Here is a 17,947-nt window from a genome sequence, read left to right as displayed (position 1 = left end):
CAGGGAATTTTTTTTGGTGCTTTCAATTCTTGATCAATAATGATTTCTTAAATCAAATCTTCGCATTGATTTATTCACTCTGCCTTAGCTTGAGAATGGTGTCACGATAACGTGGAAACGTCGGCTATTAACTTTGATATTCGCTTGCTTATGCTTTCAATTCTTGAGTCAAAATTAGCAAAGTTACGTGTGGTAAATGTACTCTTGGGCGACCTCCTGAACTTGTATGTAGTAGCTCGATTGTTTCCACTTACTTGCTCAATAGGTTACTAGATGAGAATATTTTTGTCTGATAACTATAAAGACGACCGTGATGGAGTGATTTTCTTTTTATTATAAAGACAAACTGACCGTTTGCACAAACAACGGTGAAAAGCTAGAAATGACGAAGGACATTTTCCCGGATGTAATTTTGTATGAATTTTACGAGTAGTGTATTTTCCAATTAACACTCGTGTCTATAGACGTAGACATAGACATAATTTAATTTACTTGGACAGGACGAATATTGAGGAATTGAAGACTTTCAAATCGCTATCAGCTTAATATAAGTTCTATCCAAACTCACTCTCTGCTCAAATTAGACTCAACGATAACTAATACCTCTGCGGTAAGCTCTGTTGTAAGCACTGTCTGTGAACAGAAATAACTGCTAGTAAAATACAAGCTGTTCATGCAGTAGTGAAAAGAAAATTTGCTTGACCACAATGAAGTACCGGCTCTAGGTAAAGCATTGTAAAGAAATTTAAGGCAGCATGAAAAGAAATCCCTTGTCAGAGCCGATAGCGGAAAAATAGCGATATTATTATCACTATAGTTACCGTTCGGTAAAATGACTAATATTACTTTCCTAAGCGAAAAATGCAATAGTTTTCTAATATTATAGAATTTGAAGACGATTAGATATTTCAAGACACTTTGTTTCAGCTGAGCCGTATTTCACTGTTCTCAAGCCGTGCATCGCTTGTTAACCTCATGTTGAACTTCTCAGATAAAACAACTGAAAGTATTAACAACAACAACAGAGCCGACGACTGTTATAATTTTGGACTGAACTCATACAATTGTGTTTCATACTGTATTACTGACGTCGTAGAGCAATTAATATAATATTACCCTGTTTTTGAACCTGCTGATTAAATAACTGATGGGAAACAAATGTAGAACAACTACGTAAAGGTCGTAATTAAACCACTTGAACTCCGATTCTTCCAAGAGCGACTTGCACTGATCAGGCAATCAATGCAATGAAGAATTGGGATTTAATTGTCTCGCAACAAAAAAAATTATTCGTTTCTTATTCTATAAAATAAAGTCTATCTATGCATATGAATTTTTTTTTCCTTTCAAAGGACTATGGGACCTAAATATTCCAAGACTTTGTCAATGATATTTGGACAGATTCTCTCATCTGTCATGATAATTGACTAATCAGTGGCAAGTTGAATTGTTTTCTAACCCACGCTGTTGACGTCATTTTAGTTGTTTTTCATCATTTGACTTTTAGCTTATAAATTCATGAGTATTTTCTAGTTATCAGCCACAGCAAACTCTGCCATTTAGAAGCGATAATGAATATGGTCCTAATATGACAGACAAACTTTCATAACATCTTTTATATTAACTTTAAAATAATCGTTTTTGGTGAGCCCTTAGAGCATTGTTACGATGTCTACCTCAATCTACTATAAATTTACAACATTGTACAGCTTGTCAGTAGAGCTCGTTCCTTCTGTGAACCTATTTCTATTGTTTTACAATTTGATCGAGAAACTTGTTGCGGCTGCGGCTCTCTAATGGTTCCGCTCAATTTTTGATCATTTTATGATTGTAGTGAGTCGTTACGGTGTGTCAATGGCCTCAATCTATATTCAATCCAGATTTTGAAAAGCTAGCTGTTATTAAATATTCTGAATTATCTTTGTGGTACTTGCTTATCAGTCCCTATATTAAATATCTCTTGGTTTTTATTGTGTTTCCTCGATCTTTGTTTATAAAAAATCTACTAAACTGGTTTCAAAACGTTTCATATTTTTATTATTTTCGAGCGTGAAGAACAAATCACCACAATATTTTCTGTCGTCAATGAACGAAACAATTCAGTTTTTCAATTTTGATAAATGATGACAAGTTGAATTACTTTCTAACAATATAAGTCTGCCCTCTACGTATTTTCTTCCACCCTACGCACTTACCACTTAAACTCACTTTCAAAACGTACTTGACCAAAATAAATTTTCGGGAATCAAGGAAAACATCGCTTGAATGCCCGTGAACTTTCAACTCACACTGTAACAAGTTCTAAAATTAAACTGCTTTGATTTTACACGTCAACTTTTTTGTTGAAAGTGTGAGAAAAGGCCTAAAAAAAGTGACTACCATTAAGCAAGTAGAGCGAGTTGAGTATGAACTAACCTAAAGCACTTGTAGAGGCTTTTTTTTTCGAACAGTAAAAAACAAAATTTTACGAGGGAGAGCAACCAGTGAGTAAATTATTGTTTTTAGCAACAGGAAATATAATTCATATCTTCGAGTCACCGTGTAATTTTCTTTTAATTATTTCGACAAACTGACTCTTTGAAAAAACAATCCCGAAAAAGCGGAAAATGACGTCATCAATATATTTTGAAAATACGACACTCGGGTCCCGGATGTAGTTTCGTGTGAATTTCAGTTACGAGTGATATATTTTCGAGTAAAACACTCGAGATAATATAATAAAAGCACAGACAGGAACTGTTATAAACATAATAAGTCATTCTTCCAAATGACTTGCACTGAGGCAATCAGTGCAATGAGGAGTCGGGATTTAACTGTTTCGTAAAAAAAAATATATTCGTTACTTGTTCTTTGAAATAGAGTCTATCATGTCTGAATCGTTTTTTTCTCCGTTCTCAGGACTATGGCACGTAAATATTCAAACACTTTGTCAGAGAGGGTGGTCAAGGGGTTGGAGGGGGTCAAGATCACGTTTCACGGAAAATAAATTGGTCCTTTCACAATTCACGGGAAATAAAATCGGCATTTCACGTTTCACGAGAAAAATTGCATTTTTTGACACGAACTTACGTAATTTACGATATTTGAAAAGTTACGGTCAAAGCACAGCCTTGTTAGATGTCTTTATCATCCGTCCACTTCTTGTTCTGGGCGCAGAAATCCGAGCAAGAACACTAAGAGGGATAATTGTCCTGACACGGTCACGCAATATTGTTAATTACGGTTCGAAAATAATAGAAGACACAACCAGAACCACGGTTCACGACGAATTAAATATTTCTTTCTTATTTCACGGAGAACTATTTCGGAAAAGCAGGGTTTACGGCTTCTAATAAAATCACGATTCACGAGCAAAAAACAAGCCATTTCACATTTCACGAGGAAAAAATTAGGCGATACACGAATCACGAAAATACCCTTTCCCACCCACTGTTATTAAATATTCTGAATTATCTTTGGTTTACTTGCTCATCAATCCCTATGTTAAATATCTCTTGGTTTTTATTGTGTTTCCTCGATCTTTGTTTATAAAAATATATATATACTAAACTGGTTTGAATTCAAAACGTTTCATATTTGTATTGTTTTCGAGAGTGAAGAACAAATCACCAAAATATTTTACGTAGTCATTGACCGACACGATTAATTCAGTTACTCGATTTTCATGAATGATGACAAGGTAAATTACTTTTTAACAATGTAAGTCTGCTCTCTACGTACTTTCTTCCACCCTACGCACTACCACTTTCAGAACCAAAACAAATCTTCGGGAATCAAGGAAAACATCCTTTGAATGCCCGTGTACTTTCAACTCAGTTTTTTGAAAGAGTGAGAAAAGGCCTAAAGAAACTGGTTAGGCGTATGCAAGTAGAGCGAGTTGAGTATGAACTAACCAAAAACACTTGTACAGAGTCTATATTAAAACTAATTGATGTGGTTTTAACTCGATGGCGTAGTTTGGTGCACAAACAGTGTCTTTTCTGGACCACAGTTCATTTAATTCACATGGCAGTATTTTGAGACCTATAGAGTGTTTTCACGCATGACGTCATGCAGCCATATATTGGTGTCCCAAAATAATGAAACGGCCGGCGGCCATGTTGGTGTCTCAATCCAATCGTGAGTGGGAGTTGAACTCTTTTATTATGTCAACACTTTCTTTTGTTCTTTTTCATTTTCATGGTTGTTAGCCACGTGAGTGAGAGCTCGCTATATCCTATAAGATCTGTTACATCGAATATATGGATAAGACCAATTGACAATGTAAAAGGCACAATGTCTTTCTTCTTGAAACCCATCATAACAGCGGAAGTTGAACTAAAGGCATTTCAAAGCGGTTTCTATCCGGGTGACTTGAAAGTGCCAGCGGTACTTTGTACGTTAATGATTCAATTCAGTGCATTATACATATTTGACGCAGGTTTGCAGCAAAATTACGCGAAAAACTTATTATTATCAGTGATTTAACAATCAAAACTAGTTGCCAAGGCGGGGGGTCCCAATCTAACGGTCCGATATCCACACCGGAACTTTATATCTTGAAGGTGACTTGACGAGATCAAAACAAAAACGCCTTCTGCCTTTCGATATCATGACGACTCACTGTATCGAGAACAATTTTAATCAATCCACTGGCCAACAAAATAATCACAGGTTCACAAACATGCATATTTACCGGCTGCTGAAGTTGACTCCGATTATATTTGTCCTGGCTGGTGCTGTTTTAACTGTAGTGGGTAACACGGCTTCGATTAATAGCTGCAAGATTGCCGGCCCTGTTCTTATAACTTTCGGTGGATTATTTCTTCTGTTTGTTGCAGTTTGGAGTAATTTCCGTCAAGACCCGCTCCCTGAAACCACAAATTGTGAAGAACTTGAAAATACGCGCGAGCAGAACTTGAATCACGTCGATCAACAAGGACCGATTCATCATTTCGAAATATTAAGGTTTCCCTCAGAATCTCGTGGACAGGACATGGTACCTCCTTCATACGAGGAAGCTGTTAGGCAATGAGTGGACAGTTTGCAAACAGGTGACCTCTGTCCTAGAGTCAAATTAAATCATTAGGGAAAATCGAAACATACACTCTACGGGACGAATTAACATTGTTACTGAGTGTTATCAAAATCATGAAAAACATGAAAAGCAAAGCTTCAGGACATCACAAGAACTGAATGGCCAGCCACATCCGCAGTGGAGGAGAATGCTTTAAGTGTCAGAATTGTCCTGACAAGACAAAAAAAAAAAAAAAAACGGAAAATTCCTAGCAAATTAAATGCCATGTATGATTTCTGGTTTTGAACCTCAACAGCAAACATTTCGACGTATCTCTCGTTAATTTGCTTTATAATTCTGAAGACGGAAAAAAATGTACATCGCTACGAAAGCCAGTATCAACACATCACGTGCGGATAGCCAAACATCTGAACATGTCAATAAGAGAATTGAGGAATCTTCAATTCTATCAGCCACATTCGGCATAACTGACACAACCAGTCGAATTTATATAGCTTGTTGTTAACGCCGGCACAGTCTTTTTTCGTCTCATTTGCCTTAAACAGAACTTTGAACGTGAATCAGTCTGGCATACGCCGGAAGAAACTGAATTCCACTGGTAAACGGAGAAAGCTTTCTTTTGTTTTCAATCCAGTCAAATTGATAAAGTTAGGTGTAATCGATTTGACCTTTCTGCCCGATCGGTCCTTTTTTAATTCATCATGCCTATCTGGTCTTGAGGTCCTTATTTCTTCTCTAGATTTTAGATTTCTTTGTAGTTCTTTGGAGAATAGAACTCCATGCGATTCATAGAAAGCAGGAAGTTAAAGTCGAAGTTACAGTACAAATTAAAGGTTAAGCCTACCCAGGAAGTGGCAGAATATTAAAGTGCTTACTCTAAAAGTTCTTCAGTCTCAGAATGTGGTGGTTTATTTCACTGACTTCCCGATCTCCACCCAACCCAATACAAGCCATCTTTTTACATGAATATTCACGACAAACTAATTTTTGCGAACTTTATAATAACCCGACAAGTTAATTCAATGAAATTTCCCTGGATATCTAAAATTAAGATAAGAATAAATTGCATTTTAGTGATAGAGGTAAAGGAGTGGCGGCCGAGTGGTTAGTACGCTGCACCCTGCACTCTGCACCCTGCACCCTGCACCCTGCACCCTGCACCCTGCACCCTGCACCCTGCACCCTGCACCCTGCACCCTGCACCCTAGCCGGATTGAGCGGTCTTGATTTAAGCCCTAGCCGGGGTCACTGCGTTGCATTCCTTTGATACACCATGATCCGATTGATCTTGGATTAATCTATTTAGTAAAGAAACGCAAAATCTGTTTTCGAATTTAAGAATCCTCCCAAAGAAACGCACCATAATTTAATGATAAGACGATAAAGAAAATATGAAACTTTACCCATTTTAAGAACTGGGCCACTTGCTGCTCAGTTAATATTTGTAAACCACACTACGTCGGAGGAATTTGAAAACGGATCGAGGTTTCATTCTGAAAACATATCAAATGTTTTCCGTCTACACTACGCCAGGGAATTTAAAAACGCAACAATCAGCGATCATTTCGCATTTGTGTTTGAGGAAAACTCGGTCAGGAAAATCACAAGAATATCGTGACGACATCATTTTCGAAAAGCTCCGTTTTCAACATGTTTTCCATACACACGAAAACGAAAAGCCGGCGTTTTCAAATTCCTTGGTTTGAAAAGCGCGTTTTCGAAAAGCTCCGTTTTCGTAGCTAGGCCTAACTGTAGAAATAAGGCTGCGTTTTCAAATTTCTCCGGCATGGTGTGGACGCTACCTTATTTTCCTTGACTTTGATATTGTCTTTTAGGGAATTACAAATAAAGTATGTATGTATGTGAACCATCTTCCCTTGGATGTACTTTTCAGTCCTTTATACCGTCGGCCTTCTCGAACTCCCGTCATTTTGAAGTAGACTGTTCATAGCCTCTCTATTTACGCACGCGAAAGAAAAAGCGAGCGAAGCGAGCGCGAAGCACGCGGGGATCGGGGGTGGGGTCCCCACCCCCTACCCAGGCAAGTCTTACATTTTGGGCTTGCGTCCAGTTCTCTCGCGATTCTATCCATCGAATAACAATACGACAAAACAGATGGCTGTGAACAGTCTACCCTTTCAACTGTGCCAATCACAGATGTTAAAGCAAAGAGGTGGTCCAATAAGATGATCGACGGCAGCAAAACGTAAACCCGTTAATTGAGCAGAGTTTGCGTGTTATTGAAAGGCGCGCGCAGGTAATGGCAAACCGGAAGTTTTAGTTCTTCAGTTTCATTATCTTCGATCAGTAGCCTCTAAAGGAACTTGAATTAGATTATCCTCAATATGTATACCATAGAGACACAAGCCACGCAAAACTGTTAAGTTTCAACTTGATAACTGCCGGTGCATTATTACTTGACCTTGCTCCTTTTCATTACAATACATGTATAATGGAATTCGTGCCAAAGTCAGCTCACTGAAAACACAAACTGTGGGGAAGAAGCTAGGAATTCGGCACGAGGATCTTCCACACAGGAAGGGCTTCCTTCGAGTTGTTCTGGGCAACAGCTCTATCAATCCGTTGCATTGCGACCAATCCATCACTTCCAAATAAGGATTCCGTCAGAATCTTATGATTAAGAAATGGTAACCCCTTCATACGAAGCAGCTTTTGACAACTAGCAACAATACAAGAAACTTTCACAAGCAAACAAACTGCACTGAATTGAAAGCTCAGACATGCAGCTCAGCTCTAGAGACCACCTTTTGATCTAGGCCCTGCCATTTATAAAAGAAGCGGCTACGTTATGGTTTGTACATCTTTAAGTTTAGCCTAAATTTTTCAACTTTGTTGTTTGTAATCCGTGTCAATCTTCTCCATCCTTAATCAGCCTTGTTTCTTTATGGTTTATTATTATCTCTTTGGTGTTTTTCTATCTTAGTGAACCACTATTTTCAGGTTTCCTTCAATTTAAAGGTAATTTTGTGCTTGACCAAAATAACTATAGCCCCAGAACTACTGCGCGAGGTATTCGCTGCGAGGAGCACTCGAGTTTCATTTTATCATGAAATCTGATCGGCCAAAAAGAAAACAAAAGTCATTACGACACAAATCGTTTCCTGGCTCGGGTTTGCAGACGTTATTTTCGACGGAGACAAGCGACAGCCGGAAATTCGTCTGCGTTCGCGAGCTACTTCAAAGCTGAACTTGCATCGAAATCAGTATCACAAGAAGCTCAATTTCTGATTCTGGCCGCTCCGTTTTTGGAGAGTGGATAGTCCATAATCTAGCAATAGGTTAAATTACTTTATTCCAACCCAACTCAGAACAACACTGATATTACATGATAGATAATCAGCCTTTTACTAGCTTTTACTTACAGCCCTCTTTCAGACAAGCTTTCTATTTGGCTTGGTTTACATGCAATTACGCTTATCCTCCCGCTTGTTTTGTGTGGCTCTTAAATACCTCCATGTTACATGTAAATGGTAATGCATACAATATAAAATACAAAATATAGTAACTTATATGCCAACCATCATGATATTCAATACAAGGTGTACCATCCTGTAACCATATAGCCGCTACATCTGTCAGACTCCGTTTCTCAAGTCTGTTTGCCACTGTATTAGCCTAATACCAAGTTAAATACAATCGTTATTCGTAAACGTTTTGATTCTTGGTATATTAATGTCTTAGCCGTCATCTGCGAAAGAACAACGTGAAATGGTCAAGTTCTGAGTATTTTGGATTAGCTGTAACGCGACGGCTAATTTTTCGCACCTTTCTTAACACTAAGCCTGAGCAGCTCTTTTTTTTTCATTCATTCGTCTACTGAACAGATCTACACAATTGCGACATTTGTAGGTAAAATACAACATCCATTTCTTACTAGGCATCGTCTTAGGCGTCGCCATCGTCGTTGCTTAATATTAAGCTCCCTAATAACAATAACATATCACATCATGCTTGTTACACAATTAGATGCACAGTATTATTTTGCAATCATGTCTTCAGTTTCACCTAATCAGCTGTACGCTTCACTGATTTTGAGATTAATGTGTTGCACCTGTTTACGTAATGAGGTTTACTCCGCTGAAACTCGTTACTAGTTATACCCATTAAATATTTTTTTTAATTATTATTTAGCTGTCTACATGCATTGCTGGCCTATAAAGCTAGATCATCATAATGGCGATTGTAGTTCACGCTTGAGCAAATGCACAGCTGATAATGAACTGAATACACAGACATCTTGCTTTGTAGACTGATCAACAAAATCCATATAATAATAATGAATAATAATACATTGAACCCCACCATCTCTAACTCTTAAGGGAGATAGAAAATAGTTTGATATCTTGGAGTTTAAGATAGCCTCCTACGCAGATGCTATGTAGAGGGTTCATCACGCGTTCCTTCCCCACAGGGAACGCGTGACAAGCCCCGAGAGTGTCTGTGTGGGAGGCTAGGTTCAAGATGGCTGATGGTAAGTGACTGAAAAAGTATATTTAAGGGAAAATTATTTTGAGTTTGGAATAGCAGAGAGTTCGAGATAGCAAGGTTCTACTGTAACTTTTGTATTCCTGTCTAAACTATCTGGCCTGGTACAGTACTTAGTTTTGCAGGAACTTAAATTCACCTAAAATTATGGACCCAAGACCCAAATTTAATGAGACTAAATAATATTTCATAAAAAAGTTCCAACTACTGATTGCAATCAAAAAATGATAGTCAAGGAATTGATGCTACAGATTTTAAGTCACATTTAATGATGTTGAACAGAACTACACTGAAAAAAAACTCAGTCTGGTGTGTTCATTTGTGACATAACATGACATTTTATTAATTTTCATTAAAACTCTTTTCGTAGGTCTCTGATTTTGCCAATTTTCTTGCAATTAATTTCATTATGAAAAAAAGCTTGGGGAAAATAGGTAACAAGAGGGTTTACGGTCAACCATTTTGGGTAACAAAAGTACGTCACATTAACCCTGCCTTATGAGAACTGTTCTTATAGCTTGTGAACAGTCTCCCAATTAGAGTGAGTTGACCTCAGGCTTGGAGTGATCTGGGGAGAAATATGGCTGCTTTCCTTAATGGTTCCAATAAATTATTCCCCTTCCCTTTGCTAAATCAACAAGGCTGCAAACCTACTCAATCAGGAGCTTAAATACCAACGAAAATGTCTGCACTGCAGGCTATCATAATGCTTGGCAAATTTTTTCCATGCAATAGTCACGTGGAAGGTTGATACTACACAATATTTTCTTGAACTACACTAGCTTGATATGTACTTAATTCCAATATAATACTTGTAGTTGCATTACAGTAACATAGAATAAAATACACAATGATAAATAAAATCATAAAATACTTTCACAACCATTCTTCTTTCACGAACTGTACATGGTATCATTATTCCAATCACTGTACATGAAACAGTTCACAAGTTTTAAAACCCTTTGGGAGTTGGTTTCTACCCTATAAAAAAGCCAAACAAAAAAAAATTAATAAGAACAATTCATGAGAAATTCATGACAATAGTAATAGATAGCAATTATTAGTATAATTCCTAGAGGTGAATATAAGAACTGGACATTCTGATTGGTCAAAAAGCTCATCACAATCACAACATTATATTCACCCTGCTAGAGCTTGGTTACTAAGGTCCCATCTTTGCCATTTCAGCAATAAACATGGTGGACAGTTGAATGAAATTTTCATTTATTGGAAAGACATCACTCCAAGTTCAAGATATTAGAAAGGATGGAGAATTTTCAAAATGACTGCTGTCACCCTTGGACCAAAAATCTTTTCAAGAACTCCCATTCAAGGCATTTAGGAATCGTAAATGACTTCGTCATGGTGAAAATTCTCCAATATTCACCTCGCCTTCGGCAAATAATTGTTATAATTATTATTATTCACCAAAGTGAGTAGTGGTGGATATTTACTGAGCCACTTTCACCAACACTAACTTAAGGTGAATAATTAGCGTATACAGTGTCCCACTCAAGCTGATTAACTAGCAGACCAAACTATGGGAAGCCATATCGTTTCTCTTTGGCTACTCAGAGGTGAGTTGACCAATCACAATGGATGAAAAGTACTATTCACTTGTGTTAGTAGGGTATGGATATTTTCTGATATCACTCATTTGAGAGTTCCAGCAGTAACAAGGACATCACAAGTTGCAGGGCAACATATAAACAGTAGCCTCCATTTGGTACAAAAATATGCTTGGATATTTGTCCATGGACATTATCTGTTTCGAGGAGCCAACAGTTTCCTAAAGCAAAGCTCAAGGAAAACTGTGAGCTTCGAACAGACAATGTCCAAGGACAAACATCCAAGAGGCTATTGTGTTCATTATTTAAATATTTATTAAATATTTATATTTATCAAAACATGAAAATTAAATTGGGCAATATCACCCAGATATATCAATGTCACTAATATCAATATCACTTCCAAGTTTTAGCTGGGCAATAGCCAGTCACATGACCCGTTAAGACCACATACGAGCAAAATTATGGCTCTCCTGACACAAAAATACGTTAGTGCCAACCTCACTCAAAGGGTCTCTCTTCTACTTCTCCTCACCCCCTAAAGCCCCTCTCTTGGTCAAGGGGACTGAAGAAGCGAGACACTGGGAACCAGGTTGCCGTTACACAGGATGTTTACAGATAAGAACGTAAAAAGATCAATCAATTTAAAACTTACCTAACATTTTCTTAGGTCTAACCCACTTTTTCCATAGGGGGAGCACTTGGAGAAGATGTGCTTTGATCAACAGCACTTTCATACGATGGCGGAGGAGGCATCTCTGTTGGGTATGGCTGATACCCATGTCCACCGGGTGGGGGGTACGGGTGTTGTGTTGGTGGATATGCTTGCCCTGTTGGATATGGGGAGAATGATCCCGCAGCGGATGGTGGCGGGTTTCCCGGGTAAGGTCCCGGTGGATATGCGGGCGTTTGCCCGTAAGGCTGTTGATATCCGAAGGTATTTGGTGGATAGTGAGTAGAAGCGGTTCCTGCTTGACTGGTTTGACCACTTTGGATGTTGGAAGCTCCCGCTATAACTTGACCTTGATTACTTTTCCTTTTAAAGTGACAATAGAAAATCGAAACGCACAGTAACAAAGCACCGATGGCCAGAAATATCGGCCCAACAATTCGACAGTTCTTCAGGTTTCGCTCAGTCGCAAGCCTTTCCTCTCGACAGAAGTTGCACCAGTCATCTTCGGGACCCCAAAAAGGCTTTGCAAGATGGCCAACCATAGTCACAATAAAACCAACGAGTAAACATGTAATGGTGAAAAAGATCAGAAGACATTTTGTACAACATTCGCCGCCACAATTTACTGTGTTAGGATGAACCCGCCTGGGGTAGATGATAACTCGTGGAGCCTGATGTGTGCGATCCATTTTAAATTGCTGAACGATCCAGGTAGTTCTTGTGAAGCTCACTACGGTAAAGACAGTTCGCACTTCGTAGGTGAATAAATTTCACTCTCTGTCAGCACCTTTCAGCGGTTAATCTCCAAAACGAGGCAGGCCACACACTTGACATGGGTGGGGAGGGATCGGCAGACCCGACACATCGACCATAGTTCACAGGTCGCCGTGCAGGAAATAAGAGCTTGACCCAACACCATTATCGAGAGCTAACCATAACCTTAGCATCCTTCAGGCTAATCGGAGTGCTATTCAGGTTAACCAGGGTAAGCCGTGACCTGTACCGTTTTTGTACCTTCCAGGGGAGGGACAGTAACAGAAGCAAGGGCACACAAATATTGGATAGAGGCTGTTGTCTGATCTGAGTTTACCTAGCACATATTAGTCTCCAGGAGAGTCCAAAAGCAACAAACAATACGTACAAAATTAATTTTCAAAACGTTCAAGATTTTCTTCTACCCATTCATTATAAAAATTACTCCAAAGTAACTTTATGAACATAACGACTGCAAATTCATAATTTGATGAATTTTCTAACATATAGATCCCTAATTTCACGGGTCAGTCAGAGTGCTTGGTTTCTGTCAGGGTAAACATTTCCAGATTTCCACATAATTTTTTTTAACAAATATCACTTTTATTATCTTACCACCATACAACGTCACACAATTAAATATCATCATTTTCAAACCACAGTCATCTTATCATAAATTATGTTACTTTGGCAACAAATGAGGTTATGTAGTATAGGATAGTATACTTGGCAGACAATCATAATGACTGTAGTCTAGCTAGTGTAATTGAAAATGCGTAAAATAGATGAATCCTGATTCATTCATTGTTGACTATTCCCAGGGGGAGTACTTTGGGAATTTCTGGGTGGGCATGTGTGCTGGGACCCTGGAACCCTTAGCCTGTACCAGAGCTAGTTGAGCTGAATTTTGCTACCCTATACTAGAGTAAATTCCCCAAATCCCCCCATCTATCAACACTGTTAAGGCTAATTTGCATAAATTTAAACTTGCTGATTTGATTTTTTTATATTTTTGAGTGGCAATTCCTGGTTTCCTTGGTCTAGATAAAATGTTCAACCAACTAGTCAGTTTTGTGAAAAATTATACCCTATTCTAGACCCAAACGCTCTGATTTATATACCCTATCCTACAGTACACTGCTTGAAAACCATACCCTTCACAGTGGCACATAGTACCTATATAGCCCATATATGGCAGTGCCCCCTCCAGGTGACTATTCAGTGACAGATTTCTCGTTGAGTTGTGATGTCGCCCTTGCATGGAAATCTTTTTTTTTTCCCCATTTTAAAGACAACAAAAGAAATTGTTGGTATGGCCTGATTTGGTCTTCCCATTATTTTACTGTTATTGTTTTTCCTTTTTTGTCACTATTTTGTGTGAGCCAATTAAGTCAACTTGGTTGTACTTTATTTGGATTGGATATGTTACATAAAAATCAAAAAATAATATATTTTGCTACTTAAACCTATCAAGGTATCACCTTTGCAACTTTACCATTACCTAGCTCAAAAACTTAATAGTCAGAGTTTTGACTTTCTATCAAACTGAGCAATGCTCTGAAGAACCCCTTGTCTGCTAACAGTATCACTTTGAAAGGCATTGATGATGTCACTGTACAGCTGTGATTTTAAATGCTTAATAGTATCTCTTTTGAAGATATTTTGTCCAATGACTGCTTGACCCATATGTACAGCTGTATTCAGTAAATCCTCTATGTCGCAAATCTTTTGGACAATCCCACCAGAGAGAGCTTCTTCTGCCACAAAACGCCATCCCATGAGCACAGCATCTGTGAGTACCTTGGGTTCTTTAATCTTTGCTCTAAAACATGTTTTTTACAACAACAAAATGAGCAGTAGAACAAAATGTTACGAGACCTGAAAGTTAGCATCACTGAAAATAGTTCTTGATTGAAAACATAACTTACATTCAGCACCATTCAGTTAAAACACCTTCAAGGTAGGGGGATGTGTCAAATACAGGGTCAGATATAGGGTCAGAGGGGAGTGCTTATCGGAAGGAATTTTTACTGTGAATAAATAAAGTGATCAACTCATTACTCAACTCAACTCAAGGTAAGGGGGATAAATAACAACGGTAATTATTTCCAAAAATGGTAATAATAAATTTCAGAGTACTGATCACTAAGTCTTACCTTAACAATAAAATAGTTGCTTTTCCAAAGAGCATATCATATTTGACCTCAGGTAGGCAGAACCAACCTTTTTTAGTTCTCATGACTCGGTAGTCATGTGCAAGGGCTAAAATTGCTCCAAGAGCAAAGGCATGTCCTGTGGAACACCAGATAATCAATTTGTTTAACATGTAAACCCCACCAAGACAATCTTTTTTATTGTTTAGCATTTTAACTAATGGAGCAAACTGAAGATATTTTACCCAGTGTTAATGAATGAAGTAGGTATAAACTCAGGTCATTTGGATTTTTGATTTCCTGTTATTTCCATTTTCAATTAATTGAAAAACTGACTAACCTTTATCGCTCGGAAGGTTAAATGAAAGTGCACACACATCAGCTTTTAATTTTGGCAGTTTGTAGAGAATATAAATTAATTATATATTAATTTTATCATGAAAAAAGTCATGACAAAATAATAAAAACAAATACCGTACAAGTCAATGGCATTGCATTAAAGATAGTCAGTTCAGTGGAGCGAAATCTATCAGTCACAACTTGTCAAATATATGTGGACTTTCTTGATTGGTGAACACTTTAGTTACAAAGGTGATGGATTCAATCTGTTGTGACAATCAAGGACTAACTGTTTAGTAAGGACATAAATATTAAGAACCTTTAAGCTCCCAGGTCCTATTTGGGTTTATGAACTTGATTAGAGCCATACAGTTAATTATTATAAAATTTCAAATTTGAAACAACCTTCTTTCAATTTTTACAAATTCAAGCGAAACATCCCAAATATATTTTCCAAATATGTCAAAATATGTTATTTTCAGTTTCCCAGTAAATTTTTCAATTGCTTTTCTCTCAGAACAGCATTTATAGGAACCCTTGTAGTCATACTGAGCTTGACACAAAACTTCAGATCAAAAAGCTGTACAATACCATTTATAGCAGCCACAGTCAACACAGGAAATGTCATGAATCTGATGAGAGTCTTATTAAGCAAATTAAATGTTTCCATGAATTCCTCTGTACTACATGTCTTGAGAAATGTTTGATCAAGCCCATTTGAATAAAATTTTCCATCTCCAGTGGTGATGAGAAACTGAACTTTCTTGCACCTTTGAAAAACAAAAGGAAAAAAAAACAACTTAATCATTATATTTTCTACATAACTGATAAATCATTAAATACACTGGTATTTCATGAAGAAATATCAGTGTAATGGTCTCTTCCGAGAAAAGGTTGACGCTGTTCATTGGAATTTCTTTGACCCTTGTGTTTTCTAACACAGTCACAGTGTTGCCATTGTTGTTGTTGTGGTTGTTGTAGTTGTAGTTGTCCATAGATATATTTTAGATGTAAAAATAATATTACAGTTATGTCTCGATTTCTCAAACCCTCAATTTTTCAAACCTCCCGATAACTTGAATCAAAAGTTGTTCCCTCTCCTCATTCAAATACTGTAATTTAACCCCCAATTTCTCAAACTCTTTGATTATTCAAACCAATTTTCATTTTCCTCGGAGGTTCAAAAATTCGGGATTCCACTGTATGTGATGTCCACATCAAGCACATAAGTCTTATTATATACTAATAACCCAGGGGACTTTGCATAATTTCCAGATTAAACTAGAATTTAGGAACAATAGTTGGTTTTGTGGAGGTAGTTTTGTGAAACCTGCATGGGGGAGGGGGTGGTGAGGTAGGGGAATCCCTTGGAGCAAGGACCAGAGACAACAATACACTCAACTCACTCTAAGGGAGGAAGAGAGGGGACCCTGGGAACAAGGTTACAATTTCAGAGCGGAAAAACGTAATAAGCATGCCCAAGTTTTGGCTGCGCATCAGGCTCCCAGTTTGAAAAAATGGCGGGAATTTCATCGTTCAGGTAAACAAAAAAAGTTATGAAATAAATTATGCTTTCTTGATTTTCCCAGTAAGTAGCAACATTTTCTTGTCACTATTGGAAAGCTGGTGTAATGTTCTTGCGGAGAATCAATCTTTTTTCGGACAAAATTAACATTAAGAAGGTTTCCAAGCCCTTTATTTCCCCGCAGTACACAAGACATTTCGGTACAAAGACACAATTTTTCCACAAACCCTCTTCACATATCGCATGTTCATAAGCAAACCACTGAAAATATAAGCAAGAGAGCCTCTCAGCAGGCAGGGGGAGCCTTGTTTTCTGAACAGTGAAATACCAAAAAAAATTCATGCTTGCTTAAGTATAAATAAATCAATGAAACAATGTCCTTGCATACCTCATTATCAGTCTGACATTCTTTCTACCATGGCAACCTGCCTTATTACCCAGCCTGCAAGCAGGGCTAGGGATGCGCAGAAAGCTGAGCAGTACATTTTTCCACTCTGAAGGTTGCAATATGATGCCAATTGTGGGATCTGAACCCAGGCCAAATTGGAATGGGTCAAATACTCTCACAACTCTGCCCGGCAACACTCAACTCCTTGGACATGGTCAAAGTGTTTTGTCACTAATATGGACTAATATCAGAGCTTCATATTTTCAATTCAGATGACATCATTGAAAAGAATGTGAGTTCACAGCTAGTGCCTGCTCCAGTTCTATCATGCATCCTTCAGATGGTGGGGGAGGGGTGGGAGGGTGGACAGTGCACAGCCAAAAAATGTAATTTCTCAGGGAGAAACGTGGATGTCTCTGGCTATCTCTGCTTATCAGCATTTCTTTCCACCTTGTTTCTCATTACAAGTTTGAATGGATACTTTACGGTTAATTTATCAACCAAAGATCATCTCCTTGCATGGGCTTTGAACCTTACAAACTGAAGACAATGATGGTATGCACTTCCTTCAGCTAGTAGCTGAAGTGCAGCACTGGAAAATTAATGTAAAGTTGTTATCTACGGTCAGCATCTAAAAGTCTCGTTTACGGTTAGCTACATGCCTATTGCTAGTAAGCTACACGTTTTCTTTTCTATCCCTTAACACCGTCTTGCATAACTTAAGCTGAACCCTGCGCACAGCTGGGGGGTCTAAAAGATTTCTGGAACCATCAGCATGCATGCATATGAAGACTTTAAAGCTTTACAACAACACGTGAACGTAGGTACCTTTCAATTTCATCCAAAGCAGAATTAAACTGTTTTAAAAATTCCATATCGATCCTGTTTTCCCCATTTTTCAAGGACAATACTGCATAATTTTCCGCGAACGAAACTTCCAACGCTCTTGGCTGCGCCATTCCTCCTCACTCACGCAAACTCCTCCCCAGTCTCAACCCAGCAGTGCAAATTTTATCAGACAAGAT

At 38.0% G+C, this 17,947-nt stretch overlaps 2 protein-coding genes across 3 annotated transcripts; both read right to left on the bottom strand.

Annotated features, from left to right (window-relative positions):
- Window positions 1–8,313: 8,313 nt before the first annotated feature.
- Window positions 8,314–12,966, bottom strand: LOC110047610 (uncharacterized). The gene is made up of 2 exons (XM_089297329.1): window positions 11,747–12,966; window positions 8,314–10,504 (listed from the first exon to the last, which is right to left on the bottom strand). Exon 1 carries the CDS (start codon window positions 12,451–12,453, stop codon window positions 11,764–11,766), a length of 690 nt encoding a protein of 229 aa, XP_089153455.1. The 5' UTR covers window positions 12,454–12,966; the 3' UTR covers window positions 8,314–10,504; window positions 11,747–11,763.
- Window positions 12,967–13,098: 132 nt separating this feature from the next.
- Window positions 13,099–17,926, bottom strand: LOC110047608 (uncharacterized). Of its 2 annotated transcripts, XM_020753357.2 has the most exons (5): window positions 17,751–17,879; window positions 16,923–17,126; window positions 15,601–15,779; window positions 14,674–14,809; window positions 13,099–14,339 (listed from the first exon to the last, which is right to left on the bottom strand). In XM_020753357.2, the coding sequence occupies exons 2-5, from the start codon at window positions 16,925–16,927 to the stop codon at window positions 14,039–14,041; spliced, it is 621 nt and encodes a 206-aa protein (XP_020609016.1). In that variant the 5' UTR covers window positions 16,928–17,126; window positions 17,751–17,879; the 3' UTR covers window positions 13,099–14,038. The 2 variants fall into 2 exon arrangements, with proteins under 2 accessions (XP_020609016.1, XP_020609014.1); XM_020753355.2 differs by lacking the exon at window positions 16,923–17,126 and having other exon boundaries at window positions 17,751–17,926.
- Between the last annotated feature and the right edge of the window lie 21 nt (window positions 17,927–17,947).

Source organism: Orbicella faveolata, unplaced genomic scaffold (genome assembly GCF_042242905.1).
Source record: "Orbicella faveolata isolate gen_17 unplaced genomic scaffold, um_ofav_v1 contig_3, whole genome shotgun sequence".
Lineage (NCBI taxonomy): Eukaryota > Metazoa > Cnidaria > Anthozoa > Scleractinia > Merulinidae > Orbicella > Orbicella faveolata.
This window is presented reverse-complemented; position numbering and strand designations above follow the sequence as displayed.